The sequence below is a fragment of the Pelodiscus sinensis genome, chromosome 8, assembly GCF_049634645.1.
Source record: "Pelodiscus sinensis isolate JC-2024 chromosome 8, ASM4963464v1, whole genome shotgun sequence".
NCBI classification, from domain to species: domain Eukaryota; kingdom Metazoa; phylum Chordata; order Testudines; family Trionychidae; genus Pelodiscus; species Pelodiscus sinensis.
In genome coordinates this window covers 4,527,429-4,551,746 of record NC_134718.1, presented here as the reverse complement: position 1 = coordinate 4,551,746, position 24,318 = coordinate 4,527,429, and the positions used below count along the sequence as shown (strand labels likewise).

Here is a 24,318-nt window from a genome sequence, read left to right as displayed (position 1 = left end):
CTGTTAGTAGTATATTGTAATGCAGTAGTAGGAGCACTGCCAGCACATCAAGAGATGTGATGATTCTCCTCTTATGCAGCACATTTAAGGCCACAACTGGAGTAGTGTGTCCAGTTTTGGGCTACCCATTACAGAAAGAATGAGGACAAATTGGTGAGAGTCAAGTGGAGAGCAACAAAAATGATTAGTGGGTTAGGGTGCATGACTTATAAGAGATGACAAGAGCAATGGTCTCAAGACCTTGCAGTGGGGAAGGTCTAGGCTGGATGTTATGAAAAATTGTGTCACTAAAAGGTTGCGGAAGTGCTGGAATGGGTTACACCCAGGGAGGTTGTGGAATTTCAATCCTTAGGAGGTTTTTAAAGCCAGGCGAGACAAAGCCCTTGCTCTAGTGTTCCCTGTAAGCTATATGCTTGTGCAGCTGCTATGGAGAAATTCAAATGCCACCCAACTGAAGCAGAATGCTCACAGCTAGGTTTGTATTTCTCTTGGTGGTGCACATTCACAAATGCCTTTTTGCACATAGATTTATTCTACAAAATAGGTGGAAAAGATTAGAGGAAACATTGTTTGGTTGGGATGATTTAGATGGGGTTGGTCCTTCTGTGAGCAGGGGGTTGGACTAGGCAACCGTAATCTTCATTGATCATAATACATTTGGTTTTGCTTTTGAAGAGGGGAATAAAACTCCTTTACAAACTTAGAAAGTAAAAAGAGAGCCGTGCCCCACAAAGCTATGTCACTGCCAACAGAATTGAGTCAGAAGTGTATTAGTTTTACATTCTGTAAAAGACCAACCGTTTTACGTCATTTACAAGGGTACACAGAATTCAATTTAATGATACATGGTACCAGTTTTATCTGTTACTGCAGCATCAAGTGCTAAAGAAGTGCGGAAACAAAAGCTGCAGTTAGCTTTAGTCATCAGAATTCTCAATTTCATTCCAAAACCAAAAATATAGTAAGACTTATATCTTCTAATATGTTGAAAAGGTCCTATAGAAAAGTAGTGCAAGTAGTGCCAAAGACAATGCCAGACCTGCTAAGTCGTGTTATGATCAACACCAAAGAAGAAATCTGCTTTAATTTTATGTTTTGTATTAAAAAGGTGTAACAAAACAAAAAACAGCAGCAGCAAACTGAAGAATCTATTTAAAAATAAAAATGAAGACCTGGTGTAACATGTGTAAGATGTTCTGCTCCCTTTCTTTAGCGACAATATCTTCAGCAATTTCTGTAATGCTTGTAATGTCAAACCAGGACTCAAAGCTAAAGAGAAAGACAAAGAAATTCAAGGTATTCTATATACAGCATTCTTTGTTATTTGAATGTGTGTGTCAAACCCTAAGTAAGTTTCAAAGTCACCTTATGTACGAAATATGTACAGTGAGTAGAACTAAAAACAAACATTTTCTTTTAGCTAAGTCCAGACAATTATAAACTAAATTATAATAAATACACTTAGCACTGATATTAAAGTTGTTTTTTGACACTGTGATGTGACAAATAGTCATGAAGAAAAACAATGCTTGCTGCTTGACTCATGGGATTTTAATTTTTGCTCATTGGCTAACATTTGTAAATTGTTTCCCTCTCTGTACAAGCAAATTCAGAAATGAAAAAACACACAAACAACAGTTACTTGAGAAAAGAAGAAGCCATTCAAGCCCCTCCATCACCAAACAAAGACGAATCCAATCATTGCAATAAATGATCAGTTTATCCAACTCAAATTAACGAATTCTAATGGTAATGATGTGGGGCAACAGTTCTGAGCAGCTCATGCAGAACACACACTGTCTTGGCCAACAAACTATTGCCTACCTTTTCAAGTCATCAAATACGTCCGGCAGCAGGAAGTTCAGTAGTGACCAAAGTTCTGCCAAGTTGTTTTGCAAGGGAGTACCCGTTAGCAGAAGTTTATTGTCAGCATTAAATCGTTTTAATTCCCTGATAAGACGACAGTTCATGTTCTTAATTCTATGTCCTTCATCCACTATCAGATATTTCCAGAAGCAATGCTACAGAAAAAGAGAAAAGATGTCACCTATCATTGTAAGGAATGTGATCTCTGCTACATCAAAATACAGTAGACTTCCGATAATCCGGAACCTATGGGACCTAGGTGGTGCCGGATTATCAAATATGCCAGAGTATCAGGAGGAACTATAAGCTGGTTATGTATATACTGTATATAGTATATAAAGTGTTCTTAACCTTTTTTATTGTACATTCAGTATACAGTATACTGTAATGTTTTAGTTTTTTTAACCTTTTACACCCTTTTCGCTCAGTTCAGCTGCTGCTGCTACCACCTTGTGACTCATTTTTTGCCGAAGCTCACTCACTAGGCTCTTGCCATTTTGATGCTGGACTATCAGGAGTGCCGGACTATTGGATTCCAGACTATTGGAGTTTTACTATATGTGTATTATAGGCAGGGCTAGTAGTACTGATTATAACTGCCCAACACTTCCCTTATAACACCCTATTGTCATGTGCTTATAACTGTGCCGAACTCCAACTGTTTACCCTAAAGTCTCCCATGCCTGGAATCTGCCTCAGGTTGAACATTTAATTTTTTATTTTACATATTATGGCCAAATTTGTTTCTAAGAACAAGGCTAAAAAACCCCTAAAATAATGTGACTTTTTCTGGGCTCTAGTGGGGCAAAGAGTTAAAATCCACAAGAACTGGCCTGAGTGTCAGACAAGCATCTTTTTAAATAACCATAAAAATACACCCAATTTTGGCCATGTTCTCTACCATTGTCCACAATCCTTATTGGGTAATGTAGTCTATTTTTTCATAATGTTACTCAATATATCAATCCAGGGCTCTAGGTGCTGAGGGAACAGTACACTTGGGCTATGTCTACAATGCTCCCGATTTGTGCAAAAATATGCAAATTAGGAAAAGTGTGGAATATCGCTGTGCCTCATTTGCATAATTAATGAGGCTCCGTTTTTGCACAAAAACCCCCTCTTGCGCAAGAGCAGTCCTTCCTGAAAAAAATGCAGAAGAATGGCTCTTGTGCAAGAGGAGGCTTTTGTGCCAAAACGGAGTGATATTCCACACTTCACCTCATTTGCATATTTTTTGCGGAAAACGGAGGCAGTGTAGACATAGCCTTGGAAACTGATAAAAGCATGTATACTGCTGATGTGACATTGCTACTGGGGAGAAAGCACTGTTATCAGCTATACTAGAGATACTGAAGCATTCCACTGGTCAAAGTGTACTATGTACCTGCAATGCATTCCTGTCTCTCATGGCTATTTCAAACGAGGTAATGACCACAGGGTGAATTTGCAGTGAACCATCTCGCTTGTGAATTTTTTGAACCAATTTATGACGTTCACGCTGGGCTCCATGGTACAGCATTATGGGAATCTAAAAGAAATGTTTAAAGTTCCATTAGGAAACAAGAACCCACACATTTTGTAGTAATTATACTAAAAACTACAACTGCAGTTACAATACATACAGAACAAGTTCCAAACAAACAGTTACAGGCATGGACTAATTTTCTCTTCTAAACATTAAAAAATAGTTTTTACCTCTGGAGTGAATCTCTTGAACTCAGACATCCAGTTAGGAAGAGTAGACAAAGGACCACATACTAAGAATGGTCCAGGGACTCCTCTCTCTACCATCAGTGCTATTGTAGCAATACATTGGATTGTTTTTCCTAGTCCCATTTCATCAGCCAAAATGCCATTGATGCCATTTTCCCAAAGCATCTGCATACACAGAGATATATTTCTAAATTTACACATACTTAGTAAACACTAGACACAAACATATGACAGAAATCATTGTTTGGCTTCTGTTAGCAATCCTTTCCCATAGCCATATTTTCAGAGTTACGTGAATAGAATTTCTCTAACTTAGTTTGGAAAAAAGAAGATTAAGGGGGGACATGATAGCGGTTTTCAAATATCTAAAAGGGTGTCACAAGGAGGAAGGAAAAAATTTGTTCCTCTTGGTTCCTGAGGACAGGACAAGGAGTAATGGGATTAAAGTGCAGCAGGGGAGGTTTAGATTGGACATTAGGAAAAAATTCCTAACTGTCAGGGTGGTCAAATATTGGAATAAATTGCCAAAGGAGATGGTGGAATCTCCCTCTCTGGAGATATTTAAGAACAGGTTAGATAGACATCTGTCAGGGATGGTGTAGACAGAGCTTGGTCCTGCCTTGAGGGCGGGGGGCTGGACTCGATGACCTCTCGAGGTCCCTTCCAGTCCTATGAAATACAAAGGATCTGTATGCATGTGCCAATCAAATATCTTCTTCGTACTATTATTTTAGAAATGTGTCTGTCCTTCTATAAGTCCTAAACGGGAAGAGCTAATACCACCAAATTTGGTATGCAGCTTCCCCTTACCATAACTTAAAGCAAGATAAGGATTTGGTTGTGCCAGAACAACAGGACATGCATGGAATGTTATTGCTTAGAATCAAATGGAGGTAGGGGAATCCTCACTGGGGCTGCCCACAGCAGTCCCCTCCCAGCTTCTCTGGGAGGAAGGAGAGGCAGGGCTGCAGTGCTCAACCCCAGCTGTTATCTCCTGGGGGGAGGGGAAGGGGGAGAAGGGAGGAGAGAGGCAGAGAGCTGGGATGCTGAGGCTGCAGGGGCTTAAGACAGAAATGGATTTTAAAAAACACTTTAGAAGACTCTTGGGTCAATACCACTGGTCACAAGTACCTATAAGAAGGAAACTCATGCTTGAACCTGGGTTGGATCTGCTAGATGTTAAGCAGTTGGTACACTCAGGTCCCTGTCTAAAGGTGGGAAAATTACAAAGATTCCACCCTGTAATATTATGGGCAAGAAGCCTACTACCTGAAGAGATGCACTCAGAGAGACCAGACATGGAACAGTTGAAAAGGAAAGGCTTTTAGTCAGAATATTTAAATCTTTTAATACGTTTAACTCCAATGCCCAGTATAAAGAAGTTTTTATTAAACATTCAAAATACCAACTTTCCAAATAAGTTGCAAGAGCTCATAACGCACATCAAATCCCCAAGATATATTCTAGTTAGTGCAGGGAACACTAGATACTCCTAATATTTCTAATGTGAAAAATTAAGAAAAGCTTTTAAAAAAGCTTTAAATATCCTGTTATACACCATAAAGAAACAATAAGTGCATGAGCCCAATTTTACGGTTTGGAAATCCTTTACAAGCCACTTAAAAATTCCAAAACTAAGATGGAAGCTCTGAATTTTGACACATGGGATAGTGCTCATTTGAAATCAGGTAAGGAGCATCCTGCCTGAAATGTCAGTATGTTGCAATAGGGAAATGGACTACAGCCTTCCAATATGAATGCTTTACTCTTATTAGGAGAATGGCTTTAAGGCTTTAATATCTTCTATCAAAACTTTCACCCAGACATAATGCAGCAATGCCCATATACATATTCCCTTCTTTTAAAGAAATGTGCATGCAATTTCTGTAGTTTAGTAAATTACACAGTGTTGGAATAGGGATGTTACATTTAAATTAGTCAAATAGTCGATGGCATTTACATCAACTATTCGATAAGTCTATAAGAGCGCCTCTGCCTTTGAACTGTAGCAAGAGCCTTGTAGGCCTTCTGCTTTTGAAATGTAAAAGAGCCCAGCTGGTGCTCTTGCACATTTCAAAAGCAGAATCGCAGCAGAAGCGGTGCAAGTGGAGACTGCTTCAGTCCCCGCTCACACTGCCCCTGCTCCCTGCGGAGATGGAGCTTGGGGGAGGGGGGGGGGGGGGACTGGCTTTTATGCCGGCTCTCCCAGCACCAGCTTCTGCTCCCACCCACCCCCACTCTTGCTGCCTCCCTCTGATAGAGGCAGCAAGCAGGGAGGGGAGAGCAACTAGTTGCATCACTAGTCAACAACCTTTAAGTTTCTGATTATCAGATAGTCAACTAGTCTCTTACATTCCTATGCTGGAACAGCCAAAGCTAACATCGACCAAGAGTTCCTTTAAAAAAAAAAAAAAAAAAAACCCCACAGCTGATACAGCCGTGCATAGCTTCTGTACCAAACCCAAAAAACCCCACTGACCTCCCAGTATAATTAATCTGGGGTAGTATCAAACCTCTCTCAAGCAAAAGACTTTGAAACATGAGCAGGTATCATTCTGTGGAAATAAGTATAAACTTGAGACTTAGGCTAACATATAGATTCATACCCTGAGCCATTCCATGCCTTCAACTTGGTACCACCTCATAACACCTCCCGAAAAAAGCTTTGGCTGTTGAAAGGGTATTGGCTGCCCATTAAATTTCCGTACTGGATCAAGGAAGTGTTTGGCATTATGTCGTACAGCTTGTGACAATCTATCTTTAATGACACTATTAGAGTCTTCATTTTTCTGTAAGTCTTCTGCACACAGTTTGTAAGAAGAGCTTTCATCCTACAGAAGAAAGTTATGAGAATTTAAGTAAAAATTTTGCTATTCTTAGTTGACACACAAGCAAGTTGCTGAGGCAAAACTGAAAGTCAATGTTATTGCTACATTTAGGTAAAACAGTTCCCATCTTCAATGATAAAGGCAGATTGAATCAAAGTGTGGTTGACCACATTCAATAACACAAGCACAAAATAACCCATTATAATATTGACACTTAACATTTTTAAAAGTTCAACTGCTCAATAGCAATCCTTCAACTCTTTGGTGTACAAAAAGCAATAATATTTACTAAATAAAATGATAGTATTGAACACCAAGTTGATGCCCATAAAAACTTGACACACAAAAGATGGCATATTTCAGGTGAAACTGTTTTCCTTTTTCAAGCAAAATTCTAGTGAAGCTAGAAGTTAGATTTGTCTGTGGAGAGGGAGCCATCAGAACAGAGAAGAAAACTAAATCCACGCATACCATATCAATTATTAGAACAAGAACACTTTATCACATGTATATCAAAGGCCTGATCAGATATCCCAGCACTCAGTTTTGCTTAAGTATATTATTTATACTTTGAGAGGCAAAGATATTTTCCTTGTGCCTGTCACAACACTGAAACTTCTGGAGGCTTGAGCTTAAAATTTAGTCAGTGTGCCATTTAACCTCGCACTTTTTAAACTTCTAATAGAGTACCTGATGTTGTAGCAACTAGGAATCTAATTATAGAACGTTAAAAATATACTACATAAGACGACAAAAATCTTGCATTTTATAAAGGGTTCCCAGAGCATCTTTTCCCGGAATTGTATTTATTCTATATAAATGTAAAAGATGCATATTTGTTTTTTTATCATTTAGAACAGGGCTTCTCAACTTTGGAAGCTCTGGGGGCCACAAAGACACTCACAGTACATGCTGAGGGCTGCAACTTAAGTGTGGTTGCATATACATGCAAATAGCTTCTTTCACACTGATGGGCATGAATACAAAGATAAAGACAAGACTACACAACACACAGGCCCTATTTAAGTTAGCTCTGCTGATATAATTAAAATGCAACATTTACCCAATTTCCATCCATAGGACAGCACTTAATGAGCACTGACAGTCCAGGAATTTAACTACTAAAACGCGTATCAACAGAAGATTATATTGACTTTTTTGTTTTGTCTTCCAGCTGCGTGTTGAGCCCCACGTAAACCCAAACTGCACCACAAGCCGCAAACCAATAGGCTGCATCTGGCCCGCGGGCCACATATTGAGTAGCTCTGATTTTGAAGGAAGAGATAAATTGAGCTAAAGCGTTTAGATATTTCCTCGTTTACTACACAGAACCACCAGCTGCAAAACTGAATTTTGTAACTTGCTCTTTAGCATATTTGGTGGCATTATTTAACAAAACATTTCAAGATAAAGAATTGTATTTTCAGATACTTATTTTAAAATCACTGATTACAAGTTAGCATGTGCAACTTTAGCTGAACAAATATACATAATTGGAAAAGTACGTTTTCAGTAAGCAACAGCTAAAAATGAGGGCAGGAAAAGGAGGTAAACAATCTAAAATATAATTAGGAATTTTGAAATTCACGATGTTTAACAATATTCATGGACATACCTGATTTATTACTTTGCTTTTTTTGGCCACTGACAAGATTTCCTAGAAATAAAAAAAGAAAACGACAGTATAAAATATTCTTTGTGACAACTTGAAAGACTAGTATAGAAATATCATTTTTGTGGAATCTTTAATCCAAGCATCTGAAAGTATTTTAAGTGAACCTCAACCAACTATTATCTGCATTTGCTGATGAGAACATGCATAGATAAATTAAATAACTTGCTCATACTCACATTTTAGTCAATATCCTCTCCCAAATTGCACATCAAGGAATTCTACCTATGTTTAAAATATACTGTATTGCCAAAAGACAGCAGTATCTTGAGGCTACATCACAAACAAATGCTAATGTACTTTTCTATTTACTACAAATTACATAAGAACATCAGCATTCCCTTGTAATGTAGCTGCCAGACACTGCAGCTATACCTCTTTGGACATGACTTCTGAAATGTAGTAAGTTTCATCTTCTCTTCCTCTTTTTTTCTTTTTCTTCACAGCTATAAGAAAATATCATAATGTTCTTAAAAGCACAAAATACTATGAAAGCCGCATAAAAACTTAAGACTAAATACTAAATAGTCAAAAAGCAAAAACTAATGAAAGATAATCTTACCAGTTTTCTCTTCTTTTCCATCAGTTAGATTCTGATTCTAGAAAGTAAATATTTAAAAGGGTTATCAACTTAAGTAGTTTCCAGTATCTCTTGGATAGATAAAAGATACAACCAGCACTGATCAGTTTATGTAATCAGTAACTACATTTAACACTTTTCAAAAATGTCACTCTCAAACACTGTTAATAGGTTTCTAAAAATAGCATCTATCTTCATTAGAACAAGATTCAACATTACATGGTCAAAATATACCATCAGGTAGTCTTGAATAAAATTTGGGCTAAAACGGTTTTCCAGAAAGTACTGGCCCATCTTGGAAAAAAATCAAGACATTTGAGGTACAACTGTTCAAAAAAAGAGTTTGGCTTTGTGTAAGAGGACAGTTGTGTGACATGGACATACATATACTGCATCATAAAGCCTTTCCCAAAGTCTTAATCACTGTCTCAATTTTAGTGTATTTATCAGGCTGATCATTTTACAGTTTTGCAGCATGCCATCACTGAAAAGCAATTTATATAAAACAGCCAACACATCTTACCATTGACGCTTTTAGTAACATCTCTTTTTTTTTTTCTAATTTCTCTTTCCTTTTCTGCTCCTAAAAAAACAAAGTTCTTACTTGCATAGAACAACAGCAATAAATCTAATTATAAAAATACTATATTAACAGACACTGAGTACACACAACTCCATGTTAACAATGTAAGCTGGGGACTGGTTTTGCTTCTGTTGGTGCCAAGATGAAAGCTGATAAGTAGCTGAAATTGCTTGGCAGTGGTGTACAGAATTATTTTGAACTGCCTTTTGCTGGATAATTTAACTCGATCAACAGAAAATCTGTATATCAGAAATATTTTAAGGCAAAAGACATGACACAAGTAAGCTAGTTAAGTATATATTTTACATAAAACTAATGGCTTAAACATAGCACCTTCCCTGAAATCAATTTTTGCAGGACATGCAGCTGCACTTCATTTTACACATTGTTGCTTTTGCTGCATTTGAACTAAGGATGTTAAAGACTAGTTGACTATCTGATTCCATCCCCCCCTTGCTGCCTCTATGAGATAGGGGCAGCAAACGGGGGAGGAGGGAGAAGGGAGGGAAGGAGAAAAGGGGCACTTCAAAGTGGCTGCACTGCACAGTTGAGCCAGGGATCAGCTGTGCGGCGCTGCCACTTTGAAACACTAAGACTATGTTTCAATGGGGCAGCTGCTGCTGGACTCCATGGCTGCCTCTTCGAAATGCAGAGGGGCAGCGTCGCACAGCTGAGCTGGGGGAGGGAAGGGGGAAATCAGCTGTGCAGCAACTGCCCCTTTGAAACACGGTCTCTGGTCTCTGCACGTTTCAAAGGGGTAACTGTGGAGTCCAGGGTCAGCTGGGGGAGTCACCCGCTGACCCTGGGCTCCATGGCTTTGAAATACACAAGAGTCCCCAGTGGGACTTCTGCATTCTTCCTTTGAAATGTACAAGAGCCCCAGCAGGAGGAATGTGGAAGTGCCTATCGACTAGTCAATTAACAGCATTTTAACATCCCTAATTTGAACTGGACTGTGGGAAGATTTCTAAAAGTTAAGTGCTGTTAAAACTTCTCACTTTTCAGTCTGGAATTCTTAGAATCCTCAAAGATCTCTTTGGTACATGTAACATGGAGCAATGACATTTTAAAATAGGAACATATTAAGCAAAATATCCTTTCAGAGTATGCATTTAGGTGTAAAAACTGCAGATTGTTCCAATCAATAGTTTTAAGAATGAAGTTTCCGCCATTTGGGAAAAAAAGCCCTTGTCTACCAAAGTTAACGCTCTCTCCCACATCTGACCATATCCATCCTCTCAAATCCTCTTGCCTTTTTTAAAAAGTTAAAGCTTAATTCCTAAGAACGGCTATACTAGGTCAGACCAAAGGTCCATCCAGCCCAGCATCCCATCCTCCCACAGTGGCCAATGCCAGGTGCCTCAAGGGAAGGAGCAGAATAGGTAATCACCTGTCACCCTTTCCCAGCCTCTAACAGAGGTTAGGGACACTATTACTAAACATCCTAGCTCATAGCCACTGATGGACTTATCCTCCATTAATGTAGTTCTTTTTAGAATCCTGTTAAAGTCCGGTCTTTACACCATCCCCTGGCAAGGACTGCCACAGGCTGACTGTGCACTGTGTAAAGAAAAACTTCCTTTTTTTGGTTTTAAACTTGCTACTTAATTTAATTTGTGACTCCCCCTCCCCCAGTTCTTGCGTTATTTACTTTCTTCACATCAGTTATGATTTTATAAACATCCATCAATATCCCTCCTTAGTCTCCTCTTTTCTAAGATGAAAAAGACCAGTCTTTTCTCTCTCTCCTCTTATGGCAGATGTTCCAAATCCCTAATCATTTTTGTTGCCCCTTTCTGAACTTTTTCCAATACTAAGATATCTTTTTTGAGATAATTTGACGATATCTGCACACAAGAATTAAGATGTGGGCATACCACAGATTTATATAGAAGCATAAAATATTCCTTGTCTTACTGTGTCTCTCTCTCTAAATTATTCCTAACTTTCTATTTGTTTTTTGACTGCTACTGCACATTGAGTGGATGTTTCCAGAGAACTATCTACAATGATTCCAAGAACTCTTTCCTGAGTGGTAATAATTTAGACCCCATCATTGTGTGTGCATAATTAGGATTATGTTTTCCAATATGTATTACTTTGCATTTATCTAAACTTTCAATGATTTGCACAATGCTTACTTCAGCTCTTGCTCCTTTTTCTAGCTTGTATCTTTGCGCCATCCTCCTCCTTTCAGGTCTGGTTTCTCTCACCTTCTTCAATGTTGTCTCTTGGGGTTTGTCTACACTGTGGCGCTATTCCTGGATATTTCTGGTATCCCAAAATAGCTAATCCATGTCTTTGAAACAAGCCCATTATTTCAAAACGTAACGAGTTTGCTATTCCGATGTCCCTGTAAACCTCGTTCCACGAGGATTAAGGGATGTTTTGGAATAGTGGTTTATTTTGAAATTTGATGCTGTATAGACAGTGCCAAGTTACAAAATAAGCTATTTCAAAATTAACTTGAAATAAGCTATGCAAAAACTAAGGATGCAGTGCAGAGGCACCCTTAATCTGTTGCAGAGGCCTATCCCTCTCTTCCAAATCCCCTCAGACTAATTCCATTAACAAGAATTCTGCTGATTTATTCTCTTAACATAAACCTTAGTTGGAATACAAACTCTTTGGGAATGGCTTCAGATTATTTTAAAAATATCAATGGTTATGCAAAGGAGTGTGGCACTTGTAAGTTGTTACTATATTCGGAGCTTAAAAATTAAACACTTGAGAAGGAGCTATAATATAGATAGGGCTATAATAGTTTTTGGCATTTTTACCTGGGTTTAAGTAACAAAATAGCAAAGACATCAGAATCTTGCATTAAGGGAACAGTTATGGTAAGATTCCCTAGTGCAGATTAGCATTTACAATGCTCTATAAATATTTTTTTAAACTTAGAACATATCTACCTCCAGCTGCTGCTGCTCCATTTTAGTTAGCAAGAATTTTGAGTATATGTTGCTTTTTTCAAGCAAGTGTTGAAGCCTCTTGTAGCGTATTTCGCTGGAGTCTCTTTCCCAGGACATACGAACCTGCAAACAAGAAATGAAAGCAGATTTTATGCTTTATCCTTTGAAATGAATAAAACCATTCTGTACATCTTGAACAAGACAGCTAGAATTGTAATATACAGACTCTCCCCTCCCCCATCATTACCACTTGGCTACATCTACACTATGCACATGGTTTGCCACCACTACCTACATGACATATAAGCACAACTACATGCTGCAGTGAAAAGCAGGCTGCAACCACACTGTGGCATATAACATCAGTGAAAAGTTCAGGTAGATGGGAGGCAGCAGGAAAGGCAAGGGCCTTTCCCAGCTGCCTCCCCCTGCAGAGCTTTCCCCATGGAAGGGAAATGCTCCAGTAGTGGGGAGGTGACACAGAGCCTTTCCCTCCCATCAGTATCTCTCCCTTTGAAGGGAGAGGGCTCCAGCAGCAGGGAAGCCTTTCCTAACTGCTGGAGTCTTTCCCTGGTAGGGAAGACTTTTTTTTCCCAGAGGGGAAGGCTCCACAGATAGAGCCCTGCATGAATACAAATGTCTATTCACGGAAGCAAATATCCGTAGATAGAAATTGGTATCCACAGAACTCTACTTCCAGGAGACATTGCAACGAAAGGAGTCAAGTGTGGTACCGCTGCTCCCATGAGTCAGTGCCTCCATGCCGGCAGCTCCTTCCAGCCATGCAGCTATACCATCCTCAGCCATAGCCCCAGAGGGGTTAAACAACCCCAGACAGGACAGTCAGCTGTGGGAACCTATCCCATAGTCCACCTCCACACCTTCTACTATTAGGCTTTGTGAGAGGCAGTGTGTCTCGTGGTGCATCTTGGTACCAGGCTCAGTGTTCTATGAGGCACTGATTTCTGATCCAGCATTCCATAGGTTTCTGGCTTTCTCCGAGCATTTTTCAACAGCCCTTGTTTGATATTCTCCGTGACATCTCCGTGTGACAGGATGGATCCCACACTGCTTCCTATGCTCTGATGATGGTCCTTGAGACATTGTGGATGCAATGTAGTTAATCATGAAGCTCCTAACTGAAGAAGGCTCTCAGTTTCCAGACCTGCAGTGTGATTAGGACAGAAGCAACTTTAGATTGTTTTTGGCATTCATACATCAGCTGCAGATTGTAGATTCTTGAGCCCAAAAGTGACAAACAAGCACTGTATGGTGGATCGTCCTGTTATGCAGGTCTGGTATAATAAGCAGTGGCCACAGAATTTTCAGATGCGGAAAGCCACCTTCTTGGAACTGCGTGAAGAACGTTGCACTGCAGCATAACAACAACAGAATCAGAGTTGCCCTGTGGTGAAGTACACAGCAATCTCAGTGTGGAAGCTGGTTACTCCAAACTGTTGCTCGTTGGTCGTAAATAAATTTGGAGTCAGGAATTTAACCACTGTGACTGCATTAATACAATGGTGCTGGGAAATGGTGGTGCCCCGTAGTGTAGTCACCAGGACAACGCTGCCAGGAGTTCCACATAATCATCTAATTTCATCTCTTCATTAATTACTTCACCCTCCCCAGACCTGCAAAAATATCCATGTGGCTCTTGACACCAACGACACCATCAAGCTCCTGGTAGAACCAATTCTTAGGTGCAGCTCCAGTGTGATAGTTTACCTCCCTTAACTTATGAACACCTGATGCAGTTCCTTTATCTTCACTCTGTTCTGTAGCGTGTCCCAATCATAGCCCTTTTTGCACAAGCCTCAAGACAACTGGCCAGTTATCAAAATTTCTATGGCTCAAGCACAGCTGGGGGCTGCACAGCCTCCTCTTCTACTGAACAGATTCAGCAGCTCTGCAACAGTCCAAGTAAGAGAGAATTTGCTGTGTTAAGCTTCCATGGTTACCTGAGAAGATGCAAAAAGAGTCCTTTCCATGCCAAGCCAACAGGAAATGCAATTTCAAAAATCCTAGGAGTTCTAAGGGAGAGGAACGGATGGTTGTTTACCTAGTTGCAGGGCAGCAGAGTTCAGACTGCTGACCACAGCAGTCAGATTGGGCACTGGGGGACCCCTCTTAGAGATCAATTAAAGTGATAAAAATCAAGTGTTGTGTCTATACTGGCATTTTGCCAAATAATTTGGCACAAAACTAATCTTATGTCTCTTGTTGGAATGGTTTTATTTTGTCACCAAAACAGGGCATTTTTGTTGTCAACAGGCACATCGTAGTATGTATGCATTCACTGTTTTGTCTACAAAACTCTGTAGTGCAGACAAGGGCCAACAATGAATGGTGATTTGGCAAGGGAGTATGTGCCACTTATTTTTACATAAGTGTTTTTATTTCATTTGTGACCGGAAATTTTCTACATATGTGAAAAGGTCTCACCCACAAGTTCTTTCACTGGTAGCATAGTCCATTCTTGTGAGCCTCCATGGTTTCTATTATTCTTGTTTTACTTTCTTCTGAATGAAAGCTAGCTTCTGAAGAACAGCTCATGTGACATTGCCAGTAGTGAAAATCTAATTAGAATCAGTACTACTTTATATAAGTATATGCTGTTGCTGGCATTCTGGAATAGAACTGTGTTCTGTCCAACAACAACTGGTGAATCTGGATTTTCCCCTTGAGTAATCAAGAAAACTGCAGGAAAAAAGTGACAGGTTACTCAATCAATGCAACATTTAAAAAACTTTGACCCACTTAAGCCTGTCAAGAATAATCTCTCGTTTTGTTCAGTTATTCAGTTCTACCCTACTCCCAGCAGGATTTTTCAATCATGTTTCTTACTGCAGAAAGTTTTTTTCCTATTCTTTTCATCAAATGTTGGGTATTATTCTCAGTGCATTTTGCCTCCAGCACATAGTAGAACTGCAGTGCTAATCACATGGCAGGGGGTTCAAAGTAGTAACAAGAAGAAAAAATAACGCTTTCATGAACATGCATGTTCTAGCAAGACCCCATGCTGCTAATGCCCCTCCCCTGCCTGAAAGGTACTGAAGCTGGTAGGGGAAGGCACACAGGAAAATTGTTTTCAATGCTGCAAGGGAGCTTTGTAGATTCAGAACTGAAAAGGGGTTCTAAAAATAATCAATCTTATTACATTCTAGTAATATTATATTAATAGATTTAATATTTAGTACCTTAATTGCAAGTCCCTTTCTCACTGTTATTCTTTGGATTGAAATCTCATGATTACTACATAGTGGAAGTTTCTCTTTTCTAACTTCAGAGTTTAAAGAAAATCCATTCACTTAGAGTTATCAGAGCAAGAGATCTTTTTTTTTTTTTTTTAAGTTCAGTATCATCATAGAATCATAGAATAATAGGACTGGAAGGGACCTCAAGAGGTCATCGAGTCCAGCCCCCCGCCCTCAAGGCAGGACCAAGCTCCGTCTACACCATCCCTGACAGATGTCTATCTAACCTGTTCTTAAATATCTCCAGAGAGGGAGATTCCACCACCTCCCTTGGCAATTTATTCCAATATTTGACCACCCTGACAGTTAGGAATTTTTTCCTAATGTCCAATCTAAACCTCCCCTGCTGCACTTTAAGCCCATTACTCCTTGTCCTGTCCTCAGAAACCAAGAGGAACAAATTTTCTCCTTCCTCCTTGTGACACCCTTTTAGATATTTGAAAACCGCTATCATGTCTCCCCTTAATCTTCTTTTTTCCAAACTAAACAAGCCCAGTTCATGAAGCCTGGCTTCATAGGTCATGTTCTCTAAACCTTTAATCATTCTTGTCGCTCTTCTCTGTACCCTTTCCAATTTCTCCACATCTTTCTTGAAATGTGGCGCCCAGAACTGAACACAGTACTCCAGCTGAGGCCTAACTAGTGCAGAGTAGAGCGGCAGAATGACTTCACGAGTTTTGCTTACAACACACCTGTTGATACAACCTAGAATCATATTTGCTTTTTTTGCAACAGCATCACACTGTTGACTCATATTCAACTTGTGGTCCACTATGACCCCTAGATCCCTGTCCGCCATGCTCCTTCCTAAACAGTCGCTTCCCATCTTGTAACCCATTTCACATTTTAAATTCATGGGGCTTATCTAGAAACCTTGTTAGATGAATATGTGCTTTGCTAGTTTTTGCAAAATGTTTGAAGCAATAAAAAAGTTAATGAGCAAAACAGGCATATTGTTATTTTCTTCACAGACTCAATCAAAAATTCTATAAATATGTGCATGTACTCAGAGTTTTGGAACTTAATTTCCACTGTGATAACCCTTTTTAAAAAAAAAAAAAAAATACTGACAGGAGAGCTCTCTCCCATTGGCATAGACTGTCTTTACCATACTCCAAGATGTTACACCCAGATATCTACCATAAACACATCACCAAACTCATTCACTTCATACTGCCCCTAACATTTTTTTTTCCACAGTAAAGTCTGTATTATCCAGCCTTGTATCAACTGGAAGGCTCTATAAACTGGCATTTCTAATCTTCATAGAAAACCTGGTTAGTGCAGGGCCAGCAGGCTCCCTACCTGCTTTTTGTGGCTACCCAGAAGCAGTGACATGTGCGTGCTGCTCCTAAGTGGAGGAATGGTCATGAAGTTCAGACTTTGGGAGGGAGCTTGGGGACAGGGGGCTGGAGAACAGAAGCGATTTCAGTATGCTAGGTCAGAGAATGGGGGGCTCGGGTGATTCCCTACAAGCATTAACCTGTCTGGGCTGGTCTTAGGCCAAGGTGCAACAGGGGGTTCTGCATGCTGCCTCTGCCTGCAGGCATTGCCCATTCAGCTGACTGGCCACAGTTAAAGCTAACGAAAGCCAGGGAGGTAGTGCTTGAGGCAGACCTCCATGCTGAGCTGCCTGTCATGCCTCTATTTAGGAGCAGCTAGGATAGGTTGCTGCTTGTGAGGTGTCACCTGAGGTGACCTTCCCCCAGATCCAGCACCCCAAAACCCTTCCTGTGCACTAATCCCCAACCCCACATGCTAGGGTTGCCAAGTGTCCAGTGCTTTCTGATTTTCCAGAGGGACGCTGGATGGAAGCCTGGCAGGGGGAGTGGCTGGAAAGCAGGGCGCAGTTGGCCCTGGGAGCCTCTGGTTGCGTCTGAGGAGGAAGGGAAGCCTTGTCCCTGCTCCTGAGCGTTGGTCTAGTGGGTGATGGAGCCGCAGCTGGACTCGCTTTGCTGGGACCGTGCGCGGGACGGGCAGTGCCCTGGAATCTGCACATGAGCGGGTCAGTCCCGCTCCCCGCCAGCTGATTCACTCCCCCCGACCCCGGCCAGCCCCGCTTCCTGCCAGTTGCCCTTCCCCCAATCTCCCCCATCCAGCCCCACTGCTCCTGATCTCCCCCAGCCAGCACCACTGCCCCCGCCCCTGCTCCTATCCCCCGGCCAGCCCTGCTCCCGCCACCCGCTCCTCCCCTGATCAGCCCTGCTGCCCCCGACCAACTCTGCTCCCCGGTCCCAGCCCCCCCTCCGATCAAGTGTGTCCAGTATTTTTTTTTTTTTTTTAAGACTACCTGGTAACCCTACCGCATGCCCATCTGCACTCAAACTCCCTTCCTCTTAGTTAACCAGCATTTTTCACTTTCCCCCATTCCCATAATATGCCAGATAAAATTTTTACTCTATATTCAAACACTTAGTCCAAACCATGGGAACAGCCAGCATACTAGAATGGCTCCCCAGTATGCCCACTAGGGATGTAAAATTTTCATTATTTGGCTAATCGAATAGTCGATGCAATTAGTCATTAAGAGCACTTCCGCCTTGGAAGGGTATCAACAGTCCCAGGACTGCTGCTACCCTTCAAAGGTGGAAGGGCTGTGGGGATCACGGAGCCAGTGAGGAACTCAAGCAGTCCCCAGTTGACCCCAGGCTGCATGCGGCATTTCAAAGTGGCAGCGCCACATGGAACCCAGGGTCAGCTGGGGAGTCTGACCCTGGGCTCCATGTGATGCTACCACTTTAAAACACCCTGGGGAGTCCAGCATCAGGCTTCATGCAGCGTTTCAAAGCGACAGCGCCCTGTGGCGCCTGGGATCAGCAGCGGGGAACTTCCGTCTCTGACCCTGGGCCCCATGTGGTGCTGATGTTTTGAAACACCACATGCATCCCAAGCAGCGCTGCATGGAGCCCAAGGCCGGACTCTGGGCTCCACGCGGCAATGCTGCTTTGAAGCATCCTATCCTCTTCCCCGCTCCCTCTTGCTGCTTCTTTCTGATAGAGGCAGCAAGGGGGAAAGCAACTAGTTGTTCACATCCCTAATACCCACCTCTTCACTGCCTACCTCGAGGAAGAGTTTCTGGACAAATGGACTAGAAAACCAGTTATATACCTGTGGTATGTACAATGAGGTACATCATATTTTCATTCTCTGGATTGACAAGCTATAGCCCACTCATAGATTTTTACTACAAATTCAATAATCATCATCCATGCACTGAAGAACGTAAGGACAGCCATAATGGACCAGACCAAAGATCCATCTAGCCCAGTATCCGGTCTTCCAACAATGGCTGATGCCAGGTGCTCTAGAGGGAACAGGTAATCATCCATTGATTATCTTAATTTAACTAAGTTTCTGTAAGACCTATAGTATCAATACCCTCATTTAATATGAGGCACTCTAGTTCACCCATCTTATTATTTAGACTTCTAATATTTGTATATAAGCACTTTAAAAACTTGTCATTTTTTAGCTGACTGCCATTACATGATGTGATTGAATGGGGCTCTTTTTCATTTGACTGTTTCTCAACAGATCTTACCTGTATTTTAGCATCTCCTCTTTGCTAGGACATAGAAAATCTAGTAATAGGCCTGCTCCTAAGGGATGCAATGCATGTTCTCCTCCTGGCTTTCCCCCAGCTAGATAAATTCTTCTTTCAAACTCTACAGCAGTGCCACACTAGCATTTCCTTCTTGGAAACCTGGATCAGCTTCAGGAATGGAATCCTACAGACAGCTACGTACAAGAAACCCATAGATCACCACACCTACCTTCACAGATTTAGTAACTGCTCCAAACACACCAAAAAATCTTATCTACAGCAGGGATGTTAAATATCAGTTAACTGAATAGCTGATTAACCACATGAATTCTTATCACTTACTTGCCTATTCTATACAGTACTTGGGGGAGGGGCCAGCAGCCAGTGCACTCTGGCCCCACTCCTGAGGAGCCCCCTGCCACTCTGCGCTGCAGCCTCTGTATCAGATGCAGGTGCGAGGGGGTGCCAGGTGGGCGCTGGTGCGCAAGGGGAGCCAGTTTAAAAGCCAGCTCCCATCACGGACCAGCTGCCTGTTGCCCAAAGCTGCTGCCTCTGATACAGAGACAGCAGTGTGAGGTGGCAGCAGCCCCTGTCCAAGAGTGAGAGAGCTCCTGGACTCAATGCAAGCCGGGCTGCCTGCCCGCCAAGCTCCTAATACACTTTAAATGAAGAGCCTCAGCAGAAGAAGGTCCTGGGCCCAATGTGAACTGTGCTGCTGGCCAGCCTGCTAAAAAATTTACTGGTGGGGGGACAGAGGAGAAATGTGTGTACTCTATAGCATTAACCTATAAGCTTTTGCTTATCAATTAAACAGATAATCAGCTACACTATTACATCCCTAATCTACAGCCAAGTACTCCGATTGCACAGAACATGCTCGAAGGAGAAATTCCAGGATATATACTCTAATACATAACAGGTTTTGAATGTAAGGACACTCCACTAGAGAAATAGAATGTATCAGGGAAGGGGCAACCAATATACCCAAAGGGCATCTGCTTCAATACAGAATTTAAACTCCCTGCAACCATTAAACAATCACAATCTATACTTGATAAGGACTTACAATGTAAAATCCCATTTAACCAGTTAACCAATTACAAAGAGGTGGTCAGGGGGGCTGCCCAGCTGGAACAGCCTGTGCCTGAGGGAGAGCTGCTCCAACCCCCACTGGTTAACCAGAATGAGTAAGCATCAGCCATTAATGGTCCTAATGAGGCCCATTTAAAAAAAAGTTTATTCTCCTGGTGTATAAAAGGCACACAAACAATAGAAGATAACTAAAATGTTAAATGGATTATTCAAACTGTTGTGCATTGACTCGTTTCACTACAAAGTTGCTTCCCATTTTCAAATTAAAGAGTAATATTTGGTATTTTCAGGCCCAAGAAATACCACAGAATATTAAACTGGTAAATAGGGACAATTACAGCGCATTTAAAGTTTTAAAGCGTTTATTGAACTTAATAGTAACATTGTTTAATAAATGTGTTAGTTTAGAAAAATAAGGATGTAAACGAAGTGTCCCCTTAAAAAAATCCATTGCTGATAACTAAAAAAAGACAAACACGTCTAAGCATCGATGCTGTCCTGTCAGCACAAGGACACACTCCTACAGCACCTGTGGGACTTGCTTCCGTTGACGTGCACTCTGCTAAGCCGTTCCTGCTCCGGAAGCAGTCCTAGGACAGGCACGCTCTCAACTCTAACTCTCAAGTGCCAACAAATCAAGCCCAAGGCGGAGAGCGACGCACGCCCTTGTCTCTGGGTGACGTCAGAGTGGGCACGAAGACGCGTGTCTGTATCCCACGCTGCAATTTACCTTCTCCAGCATCTGCCGCTCCTTCTCCAGCCCGGCCGCCTCCAGCTGCTGCTCCTCCTCCAGCATCGAGCGTGTAATCAGCGCAGCGCCTGCTGGCTCGCCCATCTCCGGCCCCGGGCGCCCTGCAGGGGCAAGGACCCCGTGAGCAGCGCCCCGCACAGCAGCGAGCGGCACTAGCGGCCGGCAAACACACGGGCCCGGGTCAGGCTGTTCCCGCGGGGACACGGGCCGGGCGCAGCGCGGAGGAGGGGCCCCCAGCCCCCGCGCCGCCAACCGCCCCTTGCGGACCCTTTGCAGCCATCGCCTGCCCCTCCGGCCCCGCGGCCCCCCCGCCACTCACCGCCGCTGCTCGGGGCGCTGCGGGCCGGCATGGCCGGCTGGCTGGCGGGAAACTTGCGGAGGCCGCTCAGGTCCCCTCACGCGAACTCCCGCGCCAACTTTCCTACCACGCGCCACCAGGACTACACTATCGCGAGATCTATTCGCCAAGAAACCCGCGCTACCCGAACACCGCGAGAAGTTGTACTCACGCGATACTGTCCTAGGCTCACAACCCACCTGTCTGCGCCTGCGTGAAGCATAGCCGCGGGAGGGGTCCGTTTGCCCCCCGGCAAGGCAGCCATCGCCCATTAACCCTTTCTGCACGCTCAGCCACTGACCCCTCCCAGCCACCGTCCCGCAGTTGCGATTGGCCGCCTGCAGCAAGGCCAGGCAGCGCCCCCCGGCACCGCAGGGTGACGCGCCGCGCAAATCCCAGCTGGGGGGGGGGCTCATTGGGCTGCAACCACCCGAGAGATCGCGGAGCCCCCCCGCCCGCCGCGCTGGGAGCCCTCAGTGAAGGGGACAGGGCAGAGACACGTGTTGCCCCGGTGCAGCCGCCCCCGGACACTGGCACAGAGGTGCCTCGTGCCGGAGAAGAGCGATCGTCTCGGAAACGTTCAGAGAGGGGCCATACAAATGCGGAGGGTCTGGAAGGGTCCCCTATGGAGAGAGTCAAAAGGCTGGGACTGTATCCTAGAAAAGAGGCGCCCCAGGGGGATGGGATAGGGGTCTATAAAACCATGACAGTTATGGGAAAATGAATAAGGAAAAGTTATTGACAGGCAGTCCCCGGGTTACGTACAAGGTAGGGACTGTAGGTTTGTTCTTAAGTTGAATCTGTATGTAAGTCGGAACTGGCATCCAGATTCAGCCGCTGCTGAAACTGATCAGCATCTGACTACAGGAAGCCCAAGGCAGAATTGCTCTGCCCCGGGGTTCCTGGAATCAGCCTCTGATCAGTTTCAACAGGCTGAATCTGGACGCCAGTTCCGACTTACATACAGATTCAACTTAAGAAACCCAGGCGTCCCCACATCAGCTACTGCTGAAACTGATCAGCATCTGACTACAGGAAGCCCAAGGCAGAATTGCTCTGCCCCGGGGTTCCTGGAATCAGCCTCTGATCAGTTTCAACAGGCTGAATCTGGACGCCAGTTCCGACTTACATACAGATTCAACTTAAGAGCCCCAGGCGTCCCCACGTCAGCTACTGCTGAAACTGATCAGCAGCTGATTCCAGGAAGCCCGGGGCAGAGCAACTCTGCCTCCGGCTTCCTGTAGTCAGCGCTGGTCAGTTTCAGCAGCGGCTGACTTGGGGACGCCTGGGGCAGAGCAGCTGGGGTGCTGATGGGTTGCTCCAGTAGCGCTGCTCCTCGGCGCTACTGGACCAATCCACCAGCACCCCAGCTGCTCTGCCCCAGGCGTCCCCAAGTCAGCCACTGCTGAAACTGACCAGCAGCGGCTGAATCAGGACACCTGGGGCAGAGCAGCTGGGGTGTTGACGGGTTGATCCAGTAGCGCCCAGAGCGGTGCTGCGGGACCAACTGGCAGCACCCCAGCTGCTCTACCACAGGCGTCCGGAGAAAAGCTTGGACTGCTGGGGGGGGAGGGGACGTACTAGCTGCGTGTCCCCCCCAGCAGACCAGGGAGATGCATGCAGGGGACCGAGACGCACCGCGGTCCCACCACCCGGGTCCTCCGCGGCCTTGCTCCGCGTCTCCCTGGTCTGCTAGAGACCAGCAGACCAGGGAGACGGGGAGCAAAGCTGCGGAGCACGCCGGCAGTGGGACAGCCGCGGCGTGTCTGGGCTGTCCGCTGCCCGCGTGCTCCACGGCTTTGCTCCACTTTGCTCCCCGTCTCCCTGGTCTGTTGGTCTCCAGCAGACCAGGGAGACGGGGAGCAAAGCCGCGGAACATGCCGGCAGCGGGACAGCTGCGGCGCGTCTGGGCTGTCCGCTTCCCGCATGCTCCCCGGCTTTGCTCCCCGTCTCCCTGGTCTCCAGCAGACCAGGGAGACGGGCAGCAAACCCCGTTCGTAACTGTGGATCCGACTTAAGTCGGATCCGCATAACTCAGGGACTGCCTGTACTTATTCCCACAATATAAGAACTAGGGGTCACCAAATGAAATTAATAGGCAGCAGGTTTTAAACAAACAAAAATAAATTTTTCTCAGTTTTACTCAGTGCACAGTCAGCCTGTGAAACTCCTTGTTATGAAGATGAGGACTTTAACAGGTTTCAATAAAGAGCTAGATAGATTCATGGAGGTTAGGTCCATCAATGGATGTTAGCCAGGATTGGTAGGAATGGTGTCCCTATCCTCTGTTTGTTTGGAAATGATTGAGAGGAGAGGGATCACGTGATAATTGTCCGAAGAGTTCCCTACTTCTGGTGCATCTGGTATTGGCCACTGTCGGCAGACAGGTTGCTGGGCTATATGGACCTTTGGTCAGACCCAGTTTGGCTGTTCTTATATACAAGCAAGGGAATTTGCAGAGCCATAGGCCTTGGGCCATAGGTTATGGCTCAGAATCTCTCAAGGACATTGTTCATGCACCTCGTAGCAAACTTGAGATAGGACTCCAAAAATCCCTCTTTATAATAGGCAAAGGCACAGCATAAGGAGCCCCAAATGTCGGTTCAAAGGGGGCTATGTGAGGTGTCACATGAAAGCTTATGTTCTACGGATCCTGTATATGCTATTCATGTACTTGTATAATATCTGTATGTGGAGTTATAAATATGTACTCTGTATTGATGCTGGAAAATTATCTGTCTGAGACAGAGCAATGGGCAAAGAATGTTCAGCCAGTGGCAGGACAATGTAGCACTTTAAAGACTAACAAGATGGTTTATTGGTTTATGGAATTAGGAAGTGGTTTATGGTTTAGGATGTTTAGGATGGTTTAGGAAGTGGGTCTGGCCCACGAAAGCTCATCTAATAAACCATCTTGTTAGTCTTTAAAGTGCTACATTGTCCTGTAGGTGCTAATACACACTTGAGGAATGTGACTGATACCTGCAAACAAGCCAGGGCATAATGGCTGCCAGCATGTGAAACAGAGATAGGTCGCTCGACCACATGACCTGCTCTGGCCAGGAAGATGCCAGGAGAGGTATATAAGTGCCATGGGGCACCCTCCATCTTGTTTTCAGTTCAGCTCCTGATCTCAGATGTAGCCTTGCAGGAAACAATGAGCCAGAAAGAACCGTGGACCCA

The 24,318-nt window shown here is 43.7% G+C and overlaps 1 protein-coding gene across 3 annotated transcripts in view; it reads right to left on the bottom strand.

The window, feature by feature from the left end:
* The window catches only part of HELLS (helicase, lymphoid specific), a 36,369-nt gene extending 15,095 nt beyond the window's left edge, over positions 1-21,274 (bottom strand). For 2 of the 3 annotated variants that reach the window (XM_075935701.1, XM_075935703.1), the window contains exons 1-12: positions 21,118-21,274; positions 20,778-20,899; positions 12,155-12,277; positions 9,183-9,242; positions 8,642-8,678; positions 8,455-8,525; positions 8,023-8,064; positions 6,186-6,410; positions 3,562-3,744; positions 3,251-3,394; positions 1,825-2,021; positions 1,173-1,269 (exon numbers count right to left, since the gene is read on the bottom strand). In XM_075935701.1, the coding sequence (XP_075791816.1) occupies positions 1,173-1,269; positions 1,825-2,021; positions 3,251-3,394; positions 3,562-3,744; positions 6,186-6,410; positions 8,023-8,064; positions 8,455-8,525; positions 8,642-8,678; positions 9,183-9,242; positions 12,155-12,277; positions 20,778-20,899; positions 21,118-21,148 (1,332 nt within the window). In that variant the 5' untranslated portion in view covers positions 21,149-21,274. Of the gene's footprint in view, positions 1-1,172; positions 1,270-1,824; positions 2,022-3,250; positions 3,395-3,561; positions 3,745-6,185; positions 6,411-8,022; positions 8,065-8,454; positions 8,526-8,641; positions 8,679-9,182; positions 9,243-12,154; positions 12,278-14,599; positions 14,855-20,777; positions 20,900-21,117 lie in introns of those variants that run through there. The other variant, XM_075935702.1, reaches the window with a different exon arrangement.
* Positions 21,275-24,318: the final 3,044 nt, after the last annotated feature.